The sequence below is a fragment of the Ictalurus punctatus genome, chromosome 28, assembly GCF_001660625.3.
Source record: "Ictalurus punctatus breed USDA103 chromosome 28, Coco_2.0, whole genome shotgun sequence".
Classification (NCBI taxonomy): domain Eukaryota; kingdom Metazoa; phylum Chordata; class Actinopteri; order Siluriformes; family Ictaluridae; genus Ictalurus; species Ictalurus punctatus.
Window position 1 is genome coordinate 18,812,751 of NC_030443.2, and position 20,707 is coordinate 18,833,457.

The 20,707-nt window shown below is 42.8% G+C and overlaps 2 protein-coding genes and 1 long non-coding RNA gene across 7 annotated transcripts in view; 2 read left to right on the plus strand and 1 right to left on the minus strand.

Annotated features, from left to right (window-relative positions):
- The first annotated feature begins 585 nt into the window (after positions 1-585).
- tmem250 (transmembrane protein 250) lies at positions 586-4,472 on the plus strand. 3 transcript variants are annotated; one of them, XM_017460294.3, is made up of 2 exons: positions 586-779; positions 1,642-4,472. In XM_017460294.3, exon 2 carries the CDS (start codon positions 1,843-1,845, stop codon positions 2,260-2,262), a length of 420 nt encoding a protein of 139 aa, XP_017315783.1. In that variant the 5' UTR covers positions 586-779; positions 1,642-1,842; the 3' UTR covers positions 2,263-4,472. The 3 variants fall into 3 exon arrangements, with proteins under 3 accessions (XP_017315783.1, XP_017315782.1, XP_017315784.1); XM_017460293.3 differs by having other exon boundaries at positions 586-774; XM_017460295.3 differs by lacking the exon at positions 586-779 and adding an exon at positions 832-1,133.
- Positions 3,515-7,442, minus strand: LOC124626456 (uncharacterized). Its single transcript, XR_006981299.2, has 2 exons — positions 7,097-7,442; positions 3,515-5,304 (listed from the first exon to the last, which is right to left on the minus strand). It is a non-coding gene; the product is annotated as an uncharacterized LOC124626456 (long non-coding RNA).
- A 1,962-nt stretch (positions 7,443-9,404) lies between these two features.
- Positions 9,405-20,707, plus strand: part of LOC108260149 (nucleus accumbens-associated protein 2) — a 37,554-nt gene continuing 26,251 nt past the window's right edge. Inside the window, exons 1-2 of one of the 3 annotated variants that reach the window (XM_053676962.1) lie at positions 9,405-9,886; positions 13,438-13,740. The gene's annotated coding sequence lies outside the window, so the exon portion shown is untranslated. The remainder of the gene's footprint in view (positions 9,887-13,437; positions 13,741-20,707) is intronic. The other 2 variants (XM_047151786.2, XM_017460198.3) reach the window with 2 other exon arrangements.

The window sequence follows — 20,707 nt, forward strand, 5'->3', positions numbered from 1 at the left end:
CCATACCTGTATTAACTTTGAGTGAACTGCCTCCTCTAGGCAGAGTCGTGGTTGTACCGTATTCTTTCTATTTCGAACGTCGTTGCGTGGGATGTTCAAAGTTTGGGATACTTTTTATAACCAAAAAATGTTCCATAACTTTGTTCCGGATATGTTTTTGATAGATCTTTGGTCTTTATGATTCTGTTTGTTCAGGTGTATTCTCGAACTGAGAACACGTGATACTTGAATTGCAACTACTTGACGGACTTGTAATGGAAACTAATTTAGGTGAATATGTAAGGCACAGTATATGTGTATAATAACACATATAATATGTAATAATCCATATAATAGCAACTTGAATATAAATTTCCTGTAGTTTCAATACAAAACCTTTTTCTTTAAAAAAAAAATAATAATCTTTTAACTCCGTTAAAACTAAGGTTCGTGTAGAAAACCTTGTTGTTTTTGTTCCAAAATGTTTTATTCGTCGTTTATGCATTCAGTGTTTCCCCATTTATCGATTGTAAAAGATTTTACACAGTGCATGGAAAGTACACCTTTAACGCCCGTGCCTTGGTTGCCATGACAACCAGTCGTTCACACATTTTACGACAGGACGTATTTTGCTCCGCTTGTCAAACCGCTAACCAATACAAGCTAACTAGTCTTCGGCGTTGCTGTTATTGTTTAAATGTCCGTTTTGCTGTTTAACGATTCCAATTTTCAACCGTAGGAGCATCGTTTGAGGAGAACCTGTGCTCTACTGTCGCGTTTTTGCGTGATTATAAGGTAAGGTACGTATATATTTTTCTCCCTAAGGCTCAGACGCTTGAACGCTAATTTAGCTTGCCTGCTCGAATTCATACAGATCCCGCCTTCTGCTCTGTGATTGGCTGGTCTTGTATTTCTTCTTAGACTGTGATTGGCTAGCAGTGTCTTTCCTCATGCGCTAGGATTGGCTGATTGGCTGGAGCTCTCCTAGCCACTGCTCTTCAGCTAGAGAGGCGGATTTGTTAGCATGACGACTAGCACAAAGAACTAGCGGGTTTATTTAGATTTATTGTTAGAAACAAATATTTTTCTAAAGTTATAAATTAAAACAAGTAAAGTGGTTGCGTATTTATCAAGTAACGAATAAATACTTCGCGGTAAGTCATCGTTTTATTTTATAGCTCAGTAATAAGTGGGTAATTGTGTATTATTACAATAGTAACAACTTATAGTTATCCTCGGGGCAAAAAGGTAAAATTCCTATTATTTTGTCAATAATTTAAATGATAATTCTCCATACTTACACTAATAAACAATTAGTATTGATGGTAAAATAATAATTTTACATTATTCATTATTTTAAGATTTTAATATCTTAAAAAGCTTGGAATAAAACCACTAAATAGTTTATCAGTTATTCTAGTGTAGTTTTTGTTTTATATTTAGCACAAAATCTCTGCTTAATCAACATATTAGACTGATTTTTATTCCCTTAATATAGCATAGAGGATGCAAAATTAAGCCTGGACGGACGCATGAGATATCGTTTGTGTGTGGACAGGCCAGGCCACGCCACGCCTACAAGCAGCACGAGTGCTAGTGTGAAACGTAGGTTTATCGGTTTTTAAATCTCATCTTGTATCTGATGAACATCTCTTTGTGCAGAATTCTGCTGCCAAGTGGAAACGGAAATGGAAGCGAGCCGAGAAGTCACTCAGCGGACATGAGAGCGGCAGGTGTTCATCCTGTAACCGCACACAAATCTTCAAACCTCACGCCATGTCCCGTAACGCTGCTATGTCTCCGACCCATGAGGCGCCGACCGAGTCTTGAGCTCGTTCTGCGAGGGGCTCGTCCGGCCCACTCATGCCCGTGATTCCCATCCCGAGGCGGGCGCGTTCCTTCCACGGCCCCCACAGCACGTGCATGCACTCGGCCTGCGTCCCGGCACGCACCTCCCAGCTCCTGCGCACCAACTACAGCAACTTCGACCTGTACCTGAAGTCGCGCTGGACCTACGGCTTCGTGCGCTTTCTCCTCTACTTCGGCTGCAGCCTGTTCACGTCGCTCCTGTGGGTGGCGCTCGCGACACTGCTGTGCCTCGAGTATGTGTGCGTGCGTGTCGTACTACGCCTCCAGTACAAACTCTCGGTCATCCTGCTGCTCCTGGGACATCGCAGGCTGGACTTCGGCGTCCTGAACGAGATCTTCATATACAGCATGCACATCACCATGTTCCTGGTTGGAGGATTCGGGTGGTGCTTCATGGTCTTTGTGGATATGTAGACAGTCTGAAAAAATGCGCGAAGTAACACTCGCGCGACGTCCATCGCGCGCCGAGTGTAGTCGATCAGCCGAGACGTGTTCGGGGTGTGACGTTCACGTCTTCGGTTTTGAACTATGGGTCTGAGGCTAATGCAGGAAACTCCTCGTGAAAGTCTGTCCCACACAAAATGTATACAGCTCTCCATAAATGTGTTTCAGATCATAATCCGTATTAACTGCGGGTGTGAACCGCACTCTTTCAGACGATACAGGACGGGGTACGATACGGTTAAACAAGCAACGATTCGGTACACTTCAATTCGATTCACTGTTCCGATATGATCCGGTTCAGCACTGATCTGATTCGGTTCAGCGCTGATTCAGATTTAATTCCAATTGAATTCAGTTGAGTTAAATTAGTGTTTTCCACCACAGGAAAGTCTCTCTCTCTCTCTTACTCTCACACACACACACACACACACACACACACATCGAGTTTCGAAGGCAGTACTGCTTACTAACCGTTTTCCTTTTCAGTTCGCATCTTCGCCAGTAAACCGTTTCGTAGACTGTATATTATTAACACTTTTAAAGTTTCCTCCGCTTTCCCTTCAGCATTTTGATGCGTTTCCACCTTCAAAAGTTAGTGGGCGGGGCTTAGGAAGCGTCATGATCTCTTAGGAAAGAAGATTTACAAGATGGCTGCCCCAGTAACATTTCAGCGTTCAGCTACACGGCAAAGTTTTGTTTGTGTGTAAAGATGACAGGAAATCAGACTCTTTGTGTGTGTGTGTGTGTGTGTGTGTGTGTTGTGATTTTTCTTTGAAATAGACTTCCATTGTGAGTTAAATACATTAGCCTCATGGCTCCAGTGCAACACTGAAGAGTCAAACGTCACACTCGCGCCAAACACGTCTTGGCTGATCGAATACTTTTGGCGTAACGTGGAAGATTGTGTCAATATTTTTTTTTTTACCAAACTATTCCTTGTAAGTACTTTTAACACAACACTAACGGATACTAACGTGCCAACTGTTTACTGCATGATAAACGCCGGACTTTTTTAATTTGTTTATTTATTTTTTTGAAATCACCAACCCTTTCACATTCCATACGTTATTTCAGCATGCTCCGTTGTTGCTGCGTTGTTGATGTCATATTAAAGGTGCCGTCTGCGTGATTACGCGGTTAACCTCGAAGCAGAAACTGTAGCTTTAAAGGAGAAGTCGGAGAAATCAAACTCGGTCCGAAGTCGCTACAAAGTAAACGAAGGCCACGTCACCTAAAATCTTTCTCTTTGGTAAATATTTACCTGAAAGTGCAATCGTAGACGCGTCCATTTGTTTCAAAAATACGACGTAGCTTATTAATTCCGTTTGAAAAAACGCGCATATTTTACGGAAAAGATTCCGGGTGACTCGGAGATTATTATTCGGACGGGATTCGTTTTACATGACATCTGGGGTACTTATGATAAATAAAAAAAATTTCCACGCGTACCACATACACGCACTTAATTTTAATACGGACTGATTGTTCTGAGCGCTTGTTGTAGGGGGCGTGGATACGCAGTTTGATCGTCACATGATTCGGGCGGGACTGAAATCCCAGAGACACTCAAATGATATTTACGCTACACGTGTCTGGATGTAAAACTAATCCCGGCCGAATAGGGCTTTTAGATATATTGATGATAACTCCAGTGGGGGGAAAAAAAGAAAAGAGTGATTACTTTTGAGGTAAGAGGGAGTGTTGTGGACGTTTTTCGCCACACTTTTCCTTTAATTTAAGTGAAGAAAGTGTCGTGTGCATTTTTTTTTTTTTTTAATCACATGATCACACACACACGGAGAGTTTACTACGACGCTCGATGCCAAGCAGACCATGAGTCTGACGCCCCACGTCGGGTCTGCGAGTAAAACCGCTTCACACAATCTGCCATTGTTCGGGGATCAAGGCGTCATACGCCTCATGCTTGGCCGGACGCTTTCTTTTGTTCCCTGAACGAAGGCGCTCGGGCGTGGTTCGGGTCCAGCAGCGTGAAACATGTCGCGCATCGTGCCGTCACCTTCTAGATGCACACGTGATCGTCCTCGTCGGCGTGTCTCCGCTGTGCCGTGTTCGTTATCCGTTATGTTCATTTCATTCAAGTTCACTGGATCCTCAGGAACTGCTTTTTGTTTTTTGTTTTTTTTTGTTTTTTTACAAATAAATTTATTTAAAACTTTAAAGTAGTCTGTTTTTTCATGTATTTTTTTGCTTTTGTATGTATAGCTCTCTCACTATATTACCACCAATCACTGAGTGATATGATGATGATGATGATAATAATAATAATAATAATAATATCTCTCGATACTCGTCTATGATGAACGCTATGTAGCATGGTATATACGGTATATACTGCCATCAAAACAGTAACGCTGCATTAAAATACGCTGAGAAACGGAGTCTGATGAAACTTTTATAAGACAAAAGAAATAAAAGAAGGGAGACTACGAAACGAAAGATTCATGACTGAAATTAAACGTCAAATCAGCTGCTTCCCATCGGGATTTGCAACCTTAAAAACATACACAAATATAAAAGATTAAAGATGTTCTAAACATACTGTATGTTGTGATTTTTCAGAAAAGTGCGGTCTCCTCTTCAGGAGGTGAGACGCTGATCAGTTGGGTGAAGGTCTGGTGATTGACTTGTCCAGTCTAAAACCTTCCACTTCCCCCCGATGAAGTCCTGTGTCGAGGTGGAAGTGTGTTTTGGATCGTTGTCTCGCTGCATGACGAAGTTCCACCTGATTCATTCGGACGCGTCTCTCTGTAAATCTGCAGATAAAACGTTCCTGTAAACTTCTGAATTCGTTCTGCTGCTTCCATCGTGAGTTCATCATCAATAAAGACGAGTGAGAACGTTCCAGAAGCAGCCGTGCGAGTCCAAGCCATGACGCTACCTCCACCATGTTATGTTCTGGATCATGAGCAGATCCTTTCTTTCTCCACACTTTGGACTTTCCGTCACTTTGTTAGAGGTTCATCTCGGTTCTAGAACTTTTGTGAGTCGTGTCTGTAAGAGAGAGATAGTTTGTATATAATATAACCTTAGTTCTGACAGGTATAGGTCAAAGGTCAAAAAGATACACATTCTCACTCTCTATATCTAGATCAAAGGTCATGATCATAAAAATATTTATAGTTATGTTAAATCGGGATCACATACATTCGTGACTCAAACGTTACCATACATGGTACGGCCATGTGTATTCCAGACACCCACACACGTTGCACACGTGTTCTTTCTTTTCACATAGAATATGAAACTCTCTTAGGTAGGTCATAAAATATATATATAGTTACGTTAAATCTGGGTCACATCCATTCGTGACAGAAACGTTACCATACATGGTACGGCCATGTGTGTTCCACCCCACACACGTTGCACACATGGTCTTTCTAACACTCTGTGGTAGGTCATAAAATATATATATAGTTATGTTAAATCGGGTTCCCATCCATTCCTGACACAAACGTTACTATACATGGAATGGCCATGTGTATCACACACACACACACACATCCAAACAAAAATATGGCACACACAAACACACTTCGTTTTCACATTATTTAAAAGGAATTTACGTGTTATGTGCTAAATGACCATAATTATGAACACAAGTTGTTAAGTTGACAATCATTTTTAAAATTTCCTTCCTCCATTTAGATCGTCTGCAGTAGAATGCAGTCTTTTAAACCAGGAAAAATGACCGCCGTTAGGTTTTATAACAATAGTAAGTAAAATCCAGCGTGATTTACATTACAAATCTCATACGTAACATCTCTGCAGGATTTATAGACGTTAAAGCACCGGATGAAATGAGCAATATAGACAAAAAATAAACACTCTGTGTCTACTACTTGTATCCCTCTCATAGAACTGTCCACAGTCCAAAGGCTGTGGAGCTCGAAGGCTACGTGTGCGAATGACAAAAGATTTTTAAAAATAAAATAAAAAATGTATCAGTACATGAAATTAGATTACACAATGTAGTTGAGGTTTACATGAAGAAGCAGGAATGTAATCGTGCTTATCTTTCCTGTAGCACAAATGAAAAGCCCTCTCTAGATGAGCAGATTTGTCAAATGAAACTTTTTCCTTCTTATCCACTGCTCCGGTAAACTAAAGAGTGGATATTCAAATGACACTGCTAAATATGACTAGCATTAGCTACGTGTACTAGTGCAAAATAGTCCATCAGATGTATTAGCAGGTGTAGCCTATACACGAGTCCACTGCTGGTCATATCACTATTGAGAACACGCCCCCAGTTCATTGCTTTAGTAGAACTTAATGGTAAGTGAAATGATACTCACATTGTGATGTCCTTAGTATTTGTTCAGTCCACAGGTCCTCTAACACTCTGTTAAATGAATGAATGTCAATGTACTACGACGCAAATTTTGTTTTAAGTCGATTAACGCGGAAATTACACACGATGTTAAGTTGACGTAATTATCAACATTATTATGTCAACACAACTCATCAGAGTAATGTGTACGACTTTAAATATTTAATTAATTCGATAAATTAGAATTTTTATCTTGCAACCCCGCATTAAATTTAGATTGTGGGGGTTTGTTTTGTATCGCTCCGCTGTTAGAAAATACACGATGGTTGAATGTGAACATAAAATGAGCAGAATGTAAGCTTGGGAAATAAATGAAACGTTATTGATTGCACTTTTGAGAAAATGGCATGACTTTGAATAAAAATTTACTGAAATAAATACGCTTGAACACTGATATACCCGAAGAAATGTAAAAAATAAATAAATAAATAAAAATAAAACGTTTTTACATACCTTCTAAATAGGTCCCTTTAGGAGGTAAACGTTTTAAAGACGGTGTTTTCTAAGAAACGCGCGTATTACATGCCTTCTAAACCTAACCCTTTAGCATGTCAAATGTTTCAAGCGCTGCTTAAAAGAATCGAGAGTTGTGTTTAAACTAGAAGACACATTTTCCGGGGCGATGTCTTGTAGGCCTGTACACACTGTCCTACACGTGTGTTTTCCCGGGGTGACGGTTCTGTAGATAGTGCACATTTTACATTTATGAGCTCTGGTGACAGTGTCTGAAGTGTGTGTGTGTGTGGGTGTGTGGGTGTGCGTGCGTGTGTGTGGGTGTGTTAGAGAGAGAGAGAGAGAGAGAGAGAGAGAGAGAGAGAGAGAGAGTCATGTGTTTCTTGGGGGTTTGCTGACCAGAATGCTTACAGTGTGTTTATGTTAATGAATTAAGGTACGAGTCGTGTGTTTCAGGGTTTAACGATCCCTACCAATGTGTACATTTGTGGTTTAAGTGAATCTTTGTTTCTGAAATGACCATATTTTTGTTTGGATGTGTGTGTGTGTGATACACATGGCCATTCCATGTATAGTAACGTTTGTGTCAGGAATGGATGGGAACCTGATTTAACATAACTATATATATATTTTATGACCTACCACAGAGTGTTAGAAAGACCATGTGTGCAACGTGTGTGGGGTGGAACACATATGGCCGTACCATGTATGGTAACGTTTCTGTCACGAATGGATGGGATCCAGATTTAACGCAACTATATATATATTTTATGACCTACCACAGTGTTAGAAAGAACATGTGTGCAACTTGTGTGGGTGGAACACATATGGCCGTACCATGTATGGTAACGTTTGAGTCACGAATGGATGTGACCCAGATTTAACATAACTATATATATTTTTATGACCTACCTAAGAGAGTTTCATATTCTATTCCATCCAAAGAACCTTTTAGGAAGATCTCTGTGCCTCACAGAGAGGGAGAAGAGAGGGTTCAATCATACACACACACACACACACACACACACACACACACACACATCCCACACCCCTCCCTGACCAATCAGATTAAATCATAGGAGTGTTCCCACAACTACACACACACACACACACACACACACACCTTTTACCTTTTTAATCTTTAAGGAAAATTCATCAGCACCTCGTGACCAATCAGAATCTAGAATTCAGCGTGGGTGTGGTTTAACGTTGTACACTGTGGTGTAAGTGATAACTAAAACCCTGTACATGCTCTTCATCCATTTTTTATGTAATATATATATATATATATATATATATATATATATATATATATATATATATATATATATATATATATATATATAAAGTGCAAGTTGAGACAATGTTAAAATAATATTTGTGTAAAATCTTGATCTCATAACTACACGAGACAGCGTGAAACATTCTGGATGTAGAGGAACATGTGATGGTGCTAGACTCACACTGGTGTGTTTATGGAAACCTGCGAGACGATATGGGCGACAGCCAGTCACACTTTCTTCTCCACTTTCGCTGTAAGTTGCGAGAGCGAGAGAGAGCGAGAGCGAGCGAGAGTGAGAGAGAGAGAGAGAGAGATTGATTCAGTGTGATGCTCAGAGATAGATCCTGAGATCCACCAAGAACTGCATATACACCGATTCACTGGTTTATCAGCTAGACCTTCCACTTCCATTACACTGTCCGTGTAGGTTTAATGATTGTAGCGTTCATGGTGTGCTTCACAAAGTATTGGCACCCTGCCCTTCTATCCTGGAATCCCATCAGCGTACCTCAGAAATCCTGTGCTCATCCTACGACTGTTCCCCTGAACACGACTACAGCGGAACGGTCTCGTTCACCAACGAACATCACCGCGAGAGACTGTGCGCAACGATCGCAAAAAATCTCCACGAAATCCTGTACGGACCGAACGTAGCTAGAATCGGATAAAAATTTTGGATAAATATGATGATCCGGTTGTGCGTGTTACTCAGCTGTGACTCGGGCTTCGTCGCACCGCGGAGAGTCGTGTTCTTTACACAACATAGAAAATGCAAAAGGAGCGCGTGAGCGTTAGGAAGCGGCCACGCAGCGTACGAACCGCCTCAAAGCCGGGGTCGTGACCTGCGCCCTGACCACTGAGCGCTTCACCTGAGCGCTTCACCTAGTGTAGTGTAGGAAAGACCAGCACCCTGAGAGCAGAGAGAAGTTAGGTTTAGAGCACACAGACTCGGAGCTGTGCCTTTAAAACACAAACACACTCCCTACAGGACTGTAGCATGATGTCATACGCTCTCCATGTGAGGAGCTGCAAATCACTTCCTGGAGAGAGAGAGAGAGAGAGAGAGAGAGAGAGAGAGAGAGAGAAGTTAAAGTGAAGGGAAAACTTTAAAGCAGGGGTTGTGACGCACTAGTGCAAATAAAGCTTTCAGGAATTGAATTGAATTGAAGTGTGTGAGTGTGTGTGTGTGTGTGTGTGTGTGTGAGTGAGTGTGTGAGAGAGAGAGTGAGTGAGAGATGGGGAGAGCGCGAGCGTGCGGGACAGCGCGCGTGCACACCGAGTGAAGCGAAGTGACCCGAAGTGAATCGCGCGTGCTGCCGCACTTCTTCCCTTTCATTTTTTTTCTTTTCTTTTTTCCTTTTTTTTTTTTTTCCCCCTTTTTGCGCAAAGTTCGGTCTCGCGGATCGAGCCGCAGTGACGCAATCAGCATTTCAGCGCGCGCCGTTTCTGGCTTCTCCTGCGTGACGCATGATGGGTGCCATGTTTAATTTCCTACTTCACTGATTTATGTGAGTATTTTAAACAAAACAAAAACAACGGGGTTTATTTATTATTCATATTCTTATTATTGTTATTAGTATTTTTTTTTTGTTTCAAACGCTTGCCATGCATGCCTTTCTTATTTCTGTTATATATATATATATATATATATATATATATATATATATATATATATATATATTTAAAAAAAAAAAAAATTAATTATTTGAAAGCTGCAAGTTTGCGTCCTAAAATAAACAATAAATAAATAAATAAATAAATCTCGCGGACTGTGCTGGAATGTTGACACCAGGCCGACTCACTTCACAGCGCTGTGCATGGAAATGTGAGTTTATTAGAGTTTACAGCCACAGACATGAGACATTTCATCTGCTTAGAACCTGAACATGAGCTTCTGCTGTTTTAGAAAGAAAGAAAAAAGAGAAAAAAAGAGAAAAAGCTGGCCTGATGATAAGGGTTGAAGTTTTAAAAGTAAGCCGCATGGTTCCTGTGGGATTCTCTGCATTGTTCGTGGTTCTGCGTGGAGGTTTTTGTTGTTGTTGTTGTTTTGTTTTGGGGTTGTTGTTTTTTTTTTTTTCCCCCAGAAAGGGGAACTTCATTTATTCAGCTTTCTGTAATGCAAGAGAACCTTTACGGACGACTCGAAGAACCTTCCAGAAGTTAAGTGCCTGCGACGTTTGCGTCCCAAAATAAAAAAACAGAAATAAGTCGTCGGGTCATCGCGGTTCCGAAGGACCGTGCCGGGTGACGATGTTGACGCTTCTACGAGGCAGATCGAGTTCGCTGTTCCTTTTAGACCCACGGAACCGTCCGGGGTGTAGATGTTTAGAAACGTAACACGAGGCCGCTGCGGGTTCTGGTCCTTTAGAAGACCGACCCGACGATGAGGATGGAAGTTTTCGAAAGTAAGCCGCACGGTTCTTGCATTCTTCGGATCGTTAACGGCGTTACACGGAGCTTTTTTTCTTTTCAGAAACGGGAACTTAGTTTTCTAAAGAAAGAACACAAAAAAAAAAACCTTTCAGACACAGAGCGGAGAAGCTTTTTAAACCATACCTGCGAGTTTTATTACAAAATAAACAGATCGACAGTTCTCAGTGACTCTTTGTTTATCCAGGCGGCCCGAGTCGACGCCACTGTGTATTTACGATCGCTTTTAGTGCCACGACCGTGCGAGGGTCATATGCTTAGAACCTTAACACGAGGGCCGTGCGGGTTCTGTCGCGCTAGAAAAACGATCCCGATGATCCGTTGGAAGTTTTAAAAGGAGGATAAACGGTTCCTCGGGGATCCCATGCCGGGTTCACGGTTCTGCTCTGACAAAGAGGAACATCGTTTAGTTTTTAAAGAGCCCGAGACAACCCTTTTATGGACAAACCAAAGAACCATCTGGAAAGATACCTGCCAGTTTTATTCCCAGAATAAATGACGGATAAACTGCGAATAGAAATGATGTGTAGAAACGGAAGGATTCCTTTTAGTCCCACAACCATGAGCGATCTTGCTCTTTAGAACTTTAACACGAGGTGAGGTCCGCTTGTTTTAGAAAACTAAAAAAGTTCGGAACTTTTTTTATTCTTTTTTTTTTTTTTTTAACCGTCCGCATCCCGTCCAGCTTTCCGCGTGTACGTGTTAACACTACAGCTCATCTTACTCTATATCGACTTCCTGTGTCAGAGAGAAGCCACATCAATACGTCGGATTATAGACGCGTCACGATACATCTTCGAAATAGGGCCGGGCGATATATCGCTAATAATAATAACAACAACAACATCGATATCGCGATAAACGATTACGCGATACACTTTTCTGAGATATCGTCGGTATCGTCGGTACGGCGACGTATTCATTATTTTACGCTTTTAATAGTTACGAATTAAACGGTGCTGAACTGAGTTCGTGTCATTTCAAAAAGAAAAACTTTCATCTTCTTCGTCTTTGCAGTTCCCTCAAACTCAGTTGAACACTTTATTATTATTTTTGTTTGTTTCACTGTTTATTTGTTTGCAGACTGTTGATTCGCTCAGTTATATATATGGTGACACGCATAGCGCATGGTCCGAATGCCTGCGGTTATCGTGATTAGGATCGATTTATTTATTTATTTCTGGTCGTACGGTCCGGCCCTATTTCGGAACGCGCGTTATGGGTTAGGATATTTTCCTAATGGTTTTCCTAAATCGCTACGCTTCTGCGTTATGTGTCATATCTGCGTAAAAATGTATTGTAACGTAGTATAGTGTAACGACGTCGTTGTTATCATGCTTAATAATTATAACGCCCACAACAGATAATAATAAAGATAGGATAATAACGAAGAACGTCAGGAAACACCTTCTGCATTTGGAGTAAAATCCACGAGTGCAGTAAAAGTACTCAGATTATTGTGATGTAATTTAGCTCAATATCGATGTCATAATACAGTGCTATGATCGTAGCGTTGATATAAGTTGTATATCCTGTATGTAGTACACGCTGTAATAACGAGCGTGACGTCCTTCGTAGCGGTCGCTATGCAGGAGACGATGCAGTGTTCTATATGTTGAGAGATATATAGATATATATGTATGTTTTGGAGCTCTGGAGCTAACGCAGCTTCACCAACATGTTTTACTTTATATTTTATACCAAACTTTTCCTTTCAGCGGTGAGTTTAGATCCCCCCCCCCCCCACACACACACACCCACACACACCAAACCTTCCGTGACTGTGCTGATGAGCAGCATCACATTTCTAATTCCAGCTCCATGAGACACATGTCAGGATCCGTATCCACGAGACGCATGTGTTTCAGTTTGCGGATTGATATTGAGGAAGGAACTATGGTCATAGGAGAGAGTGCATGACCCACGACCGTGTGTGTGTGTGTGTGTGTGTGTGTTGACACTTGCGTGCTGCCGTCTGGTTTTGAAGACATGTGACCGAGCACAATGCTGCCTTTCCTATGAGACTAGCATGTGCTGTTTATGGCATTTCCCTTCTTCTCCCTCCCTCTCTCCCTCTTGATTTCTTTCTTTCGTTCACTGTCTGTCTGTCTGTCTGTCTGTCTGACGTCTCGTATCATCGTATTACATTAACAGCAAACCAAGTCACGTCTGTAGATTTGTCATTTCCGTTTTTATTTGTATTTCCATTTCCGGCGTAGTTAAGTAGCTGTCTCGTAATGTTCCTGCGTAATCCTTCGCGTAACTGACCATCGTTAACGTCGTGACGAGGCAGCGTGCGTCCGAAAATAAACCGAAGACATGCGATGCAGTTTAATGTAGCTAGGACTGACCCGGATAACCGTCTGTACGACGTCCGAGGACGCGGAGAGCTCCGAGTCGTCGAGTGATCGCGGTCTATTTCCGACGCGGTGTGAGCGCTGACTTAGATACACGGCGTGTGTGTGGATTGATCGCAGCACTGCGGTAAATAAACAAAAACAAACGACAACGACAACTTGATGCTTTGTTTTTTTGTTCCTGGAAGAAGTATATATATATATATATATATGTGTGTTGTTGTTCTTGTTGTTTTCTTTTTAATCATAAATGGATGTCGATATTTCTTTAGGGACACATCAAGGGCTGCCGTCCGATCAAATTCGACCAAAAGAAGGAATCAGGGCCGCGCCGATTCGTTCCTAAACATCAAGCGATGAAATAAATAAATAAAGAAAGAATGGAATATTTTATGTTTTCACGTCACGTCGAAGCGTATCCGTTGTTCTGTGGACTCGGACGGAAAGACCCAGAACGCCTCAGGGGGCTGGAGCTGAACTGGAACGAACCCTGAAGGATCTCCGATAACGGTATCGCGTGTGCGGAGAATCGGAATAAACCGCGGCGCTGATTATGAGCAGAACCCTGCAGCGCGGTATGGAGTAAATCATGAGCCGAGCAGCGTTTTATACACACCAGACTCCTCCGAGTCGCTCCGAGTAAACATCTGCATGAACTCGTGTGTGTGTGTGTGTGTGTGTGTGTGTGTGTGTGTTTGCTTTTGCTTTGCAGTTATTTCCTTATTTATTTGATATTTTTTGGCTTGGGAGAGAATGGCATATTCAGCGGAGAGCTTTTTTTGCTTTAGCTCAGAGAAAATCAGCTCCGACATCTGCCTGGTGTTCTGTCTAGAAAGATCACAATAGCAGTCCGGAATACGCTCCTTCGGCCCCTTTGTTAGAGCCCCGGTGCCGTTTTTAACCTTCTGAATATCGCGATACGTTGTGTAAGAGATTATCAGGCGAGTCTTTATCTCGGTTCTGAGAACCCGAAGGGAATCTTGGCATCTGCTCGGCTATCGTGTGTTCTCACACAACATACAAGGCCATGTTTCTCTTTCTCAAAGCTCGCCGTCTTTGGCTTGGCGGCCGTCCAGGATGGAGATGACGCGGCCCAGCTGGATGTTTGCATCGTGTCCCCGGTTGCCCTTCACGGTCCGCGCACCGAGCAGCATTCCACATGGGAGGGCCGGAGCGAACGTGCCAAACGGAGAGGGCGTTAAGTTTACGTTACGTTCCGTACCTGATGGTTAAGCCTCGTTAAAACCTCCCTACAGACCTTGAGCGCCTCTTCCCGAAGGGACACGCCTCGCATGACATTTTCAAATCAATCAAACTTTTGTTGGGTTGCGGTTTTTTTAATGCAAGACGCTGGAGGTCCAACTCAGTCCAGTGTCTAATCAGGCTACCAAACAGAGGTCCAGTCAGGCGTCCAATCAGAGGTCCAGTCAGGGGTCCATCCGGGGGACCGGTCGGCATCTGGGCAACCCTGGGGCCTTGAATTGAAACCTTTTTTTTTTAAATTATTTTTAAATCTGAGACATGTGATCGTATGTTATACCTCGAAGGTCATCCTGAACACACCTGATTGGACTCCCTTCACCATCTACGTAGGCTTCAGGTGGATCACATGACTCCAACCCCAACTTTATTCATTTCCAATAACGGCACGTCCCGGCGTCTTTCGTTCCTCTTACATCACGGCTACAATTTCCACGTACTTTTTATCCGTTTATAGTTGTACCACAACGACTTGCCATGAGAATTGTGAGGAAAACGTGATTCCATTTCTCACGCATTAAGTAACGACAACGTTGGACTTTTTATCCGTTTGCGGAAATCGAGTCCGTCCCCGGTTCTCGCTAACGCCGCGGTCGCTATAAACGGCCGTTCCCTGAGAGGATCGACGTTCCCGAAAAGCTACAGCTTCACCTCAAGACTGTTACCAAGCGCCGACACTGGAGACTCCTTCCGTCAAACGTTAGACGGACACGTCTGTCGTTACGGTAGAACTTCACCGCCTCGGCGAGGTTTAAATAACAGCGTGTTTCGAGTGTGTGCGCTTGCTATCCATCTCGGATTATGTGGTACGTCCGAAGGCACACGGGTTTAAATATTCCAAGCAGGGCTGTTATGACATGTTTATGACGCATTATAACAATCTCAGCGAGACCGCAGTAAACAGCTTTACCTCCCGGTGGCCTCGGTACGCCGAGCCTTCTCTTGTTTATTCACAGCGAGCCGACCTCACGCTGCGTTCTCTACGGAGAACTGTGCAGAACCGGCCGTCCGTCTTCTCCCTCGCCGTCGCGATAAGAGATAAGAGAGACGTGACGAGACAAAGACACGACGATGGCAGCGATCCAGGATATAAAACACACACACACACACTTTGTAGCACGTTGTGTTTTTATAGGACGTGACACCACATCACATTTAACACGCTGGGTTTTGTACACCGACGGCCCGAATCCACATTTCTTGCAATTAAAGAAGCACCAAGTGAGGGTGCTCGTGTTAAACCCCAGCGCGGCTGAGTTCTGGATTCTGATTGGTCGGAAGGTGTCGATCAATTTCCTCTAACAGCCGCTCCGATTAACGCGCACGTTCGAATACGTTGTCGTTTCTATAGTAACGGCTCGTTCGCAGGCTTGTGTACGCTCCACCTAAAAACGCACGTCATCGTCGGCACGGTGCCGTTTTTTGTAAGAAGACTTTTTTTTTTGTTTTTTTTTTTACGGAAGGAGTCTCCAGTGTCGGCGTTCCAGTGTAACGGTCAGCTGAAACTTTCCAAAAAAATTTAAAATCGTTCCCGCGATGTCTTGTGAGTAGGACGTGAGAATACCCGGACGATTCACGTGGTCTCTACGCACGTGACACGTCGCGTGCGTGCGCTTTTATCGTCACACGAGTCGTTTATTTGCGTGTGGATTCATTCACATATCGTTCACAAAACTTTTGATTACATGTTGAAATGTTTTGTGATATTTTATTTGTAAGCATTATTATTATTATTATTATTATTATTTTTATCTTTTACCTAAATAGGACGCATGGTCGGTCTGCCCTGGGGGTTCCGATGCCGTGATCTTAAAGGTCACGACTCGGGGTCCTGCCTGTAATGTTCAGCGTGTTTTATCGCAGTGCCTGAAAACCTACTTGGCCTGTATTAATAGCAACAACATGCCTCTCACTATGTGCACTATGTCATGCGATACTGGCTTACAATCCTACAATACGACTCGCTATACTGTACGCGAGCAGGGACCGGACCAATTTCAGAGCTAATAGCACGCTAATCGCCCAGGATTTTATCCCAGACTGTAATATTATATTTAACTCAGTGTCCGCTCGCTCTCTCTCTCTCTCTCTCTCTCTCTCTCTCTCTTTATCCCTCTCTCTTTCTCTCCGTTTTTATTTTCCTCAGACTTTCCTCACGGTGAACAGAATTTTAGGATTCGGTGATTAGGACGAGGCTACTGGACGAGTATTTCTTCCCCAGAGCACTTACTAGACATCGGGAGAAAAGAAATTTCTTTCATGAGCGTTTATTTAAACGTGCACAATCCAAACCTGTTTACAGGTGCACAAAAATATAAGTAAATCTCACTGGCCAATGAGAGAAAGTCGCTGTTAAGCCACGCCCACGCACGTCAGAACGGCGGACGTGAACGACAAGGTCGGAAGCGTGAAGGAAAAGCACGATCGGCGAATAGGAAGCTTAGGAAACGGTTTATTTGACGACCGGGCCGATTTCCGTCCGTCTCTTGAGAAGTTACGCTCAATACTTTTGCTTTCGAAATTTAATTCCGTGGCTTTTATGGTACCTTAAAAAAAATGCCTTAGACACCAAAGGGTTAAAGTGGCCGGATAATTATTATACAAACGTAACGATAAATATAACAACTTTGATCATGGTAGGTTGTGATTTCCAGCGCCGTAGCTGAATAAAAGAACAAAGAAAAAAAACAATCGCGCCCTCCTCCTCGCCTACGCGCCGTGGTCTTCTCAGTGGTGATGTGTAATTTCCCCTGCGTTTATACTCACAACACGACGTATACGGCACGTGTGTCATGGAGCTTCATTTCTCTTCTTTCTCGCGCCGCGTTATGTTGATATATATACACGGCGGGGGAAATTAGTACTGAACGCGTCATGATATCTTTCCAGTGGGGTGAAATTTTCACCAGACGTCAGGATTAACTCAAGAAATCCGGAAATATAAAGAATTCACAACATTAAAGGCCATAAATAAAGTTATGTGTAATAAAGTGGAACGACACGGGGGAAAAAGTATTGAACACGCTAAGGAAAAGCAGTTCTCCAAGTCAAGAACCAGCTGAAATCCGTAAGTAATTACACCCCCTATCGGTGTAAATGAATATCAGCTGGGTCAGTACATCGATGGTCTATAAAAAGGCTTTTCGTTACCAAGGTGTCACACAAGAAACATCTCATGATGGGTAAAAGCAAAGAGCTCTCCCAAGACCTTCACACCCTTATTGTTGTGAAACATATCGATGGAATCGGACACAGACGTATTTCAAAACTTCTGACTCTTCCAGAAAGCACCAGTGGGGTCGTTATCCACAAGTGGAAGCAACATCACTCCGTCATCAACCGGCCACGCACAGGAGCTCCTCGCCAGATTTCTGACCAGTGAGTCAGAGGAATAGTCAGAAGAGTAGCACAAGAGCCAAGGACCACTCGGAAAGAGCTCCAGAAACACCTGGAGGCAGCAGGTGCTATCGTCACAGAGAAAACAATAGGCGATGCTCTCCACTGCTCACGCTCACACGCTGGACTCCATTACTAAAGAAAAGGCATGTCGAAGCTCGTTTAAAGTTTGCTACAACTCATTCGGACGAGCCTATGAGATACTGTGAGAGTGTAGTCTGGACAGACGAGAGCCATGTCTGGAGAAGAAATGTCACTGCACATCACCTTAAAAAAACACTACACCAGCAGTGAAGTCTGGAGGTGGAGCATCATGGTGTGGGCTGTTTTTCATCACATGGTACTGGCGGACTTCATTTCACTGAAGGAACGATGAATGGAGCACTTTACTGGGAGATTCTTGAGAAGAATCTGCTGCCATCCACCAGGATGATGAAGATGAGACGTGGGTGGAGCTTCCAGCAGGACGACGATCCACAACATACAGCAAAGGAAACTCTTAACCGGTTTCAGAGGAAATAAATCAAGGCGTTAGAACGGCCCAGCCGATCACCTGACTCCAATCCAACTGAACGAGATTTAAAGACGATATGTTTAGAAGAACGGAACAAAATCACACCGGAATACCGCAGGACATTCATTTCTTCATACAGGAAGCGTCTTGAAGCGGCGTTACAAACAAAGGCGTCTCCACTGAGTGTTAAATACATTTCAGTGAGCGTGTTCAGTACTTTTTTCCCGTGTCGTTCCATTTTATTACACATAACTTCATTTATGGCCTTTAATGTTGTGAATTCTTTATATTTCCAGATTTCTTGAGTTACTCCTGATGTCTGGTGAAAATCCCAGGTGAATACCCTCATTGGAAAGATATTTAAACAGAATGTTGACGCGTGTTTTTAAATATCGTACGTAAAGGTTTTCGCGTGATTACGACAGAAGTGTTACATCGCAACATTTGAATATTCGAAGACGGTACACGGCATCGCGGGTAACGATGTTTAGTTTAGCTGCCGGTTTGAGTAAAAAACAACAACAACAACAACAACAACAATGAAGAGCCGTGGTGCGGAAAGTTCTAGAAGATTTCTTTTAAAAACATAAATAATTCATGAGGAAATGAAAAAAAAAAATCTGATCTTAATATCCAATCAGTTATTTGCTGCAGTGAGATTCTATAACTAATGGCACCTTATGACCCTTCGCCGTGCTCCGGAAGATGTACCGTGATGTTTAATATATCGTGATTATAGCTGGAATATTACGGAAGATAAACAGCAACTAATCTCTCGCTGAGTCTCTCTTTCCTGGAAAAACGTGCTGGACACATTTTGGTGTATTGAATTGAAAGGAAAGCATGACCACACACACACACACACACACACACACACACACACACACACACACACACACACAAACTGCGGGCGGTGAGAGCACACTGAAGGTATGCGTGACATTAAACAACACACATTTTTGGGAATTTCAGACATAAAACTAACATTGAGCATGCCAAGCGAAAGCACAGTGACTCAAACGGAGTCTGTGTGTGTGTGTGTGTGTGTGTGTGTGTGTGTGTGTGTGTGTGTGTGAGTTAGGCTAAATTAAAGGCTCTTTTCTTCTGTCTCACCCCTCCCCCCTTTCGCTCTGTGTGAGATTTCTGGTAAGTGACATGGCTGGCCTTTGGCATGGCGCCTGGCATGATCACATGGTATAGATATCACGCCAGTTTGTGTGTGTTTGTGTGTGTGTGTGTGTGTGTGTGTGTGTGTAGGAGGGAAGGAGAAAGAGGTGTGCGTGAGCTAGACGGAGAGAAAACGATTGTGCGTCTGTGTTCGTGTGTTGGATCGAAGTGAGACTGTGTGTGTGTGTGTGTGTGTGTGTGTGTGTGTGTGTGTGTGTGTGTGTGTGGTTGGATTTTTTCTCTCTCTCTCCCCCTATTGTTTAACCATAAACGAAAGTTCACTCCTTCGCCGGAGAAGTGAAAGCTTTGTGAAGGGTGTGAATGAACACACACCACTGAGTCACTTCCACTGCGAGTGTATGTGTGAAAAACTCATAAAATATCAAAATGTGTGTGTGTGTGTGTGTGTGTGTGTGTGTGTGTTTGTGAGGTAGTTTGGTAGGAGTGTGTGTGCTAACAGAACAGGACATTTTCACTGGATTAGCTGCTTTGTGTGTGTGTGTGTGTGTGTGTGTGTGTGTGTGTGTGTGTGTGTGTGTGTGTGCGTGGCTTAATCCGGGTGATTATCGTGTGTTGTTAACAGAATATAAGTTGTGTAACGTATAAGATGATATGAACTCCGTCTGGAGTAGAGGTTTGTTTATTCCTTGCTAGCGTGGTGTGTTTGGACTTTTTAAAATATTTCAATTCGAATCATTTGACACTTTTCGCAAACTTCTTAAAGACCTCATCTGCATCTCCACGCTTTCCTGACGCACGTGAAAACGTGAAAATATCTTAAACACGCGCGTCTAATTCATCGGGAACTCATCGAGAGATGTCATCTGATCTATCCGATCTCGTCTTTCCTCGTATGAGATCAACATAACCGGATCTATGTTTGTTAAACTTGTTCCTAGACCCTCTGAACTCATTTCAAGCTTCTTTTCTAGGAACAGGATTAATAATCGTATATTGGGGTACAACAGCAACCTGTTATAGAATTTGTAATGGTTTTAATGGGAGTTGTATTGGTTTAAATGGAAACTGTAACGGTCCCTGTTGGTGTGTACTGGTAATCTCTTGCCTTCTATTGGTGTCATGTAAATGTCTAGTGGATACCATTAAGTAACGGTAATGGTTTTAATGGTTATGTGATGGTTTGTAATGGTATTCGTAGTGGAAACCATTAGAATTTCTGTGATGGTTTCTATTGTTTAGGGTTT

What these genes read in the sequence shown, in the direction of transcription:
- tmem250 (XM_017460294.3), top strand. Translation starts at nt 1,843, where the DNA reads ATGCCCGTGATTCCCATCCCGAGGCGGGCGCGTTCCTTCCACGGCCCC.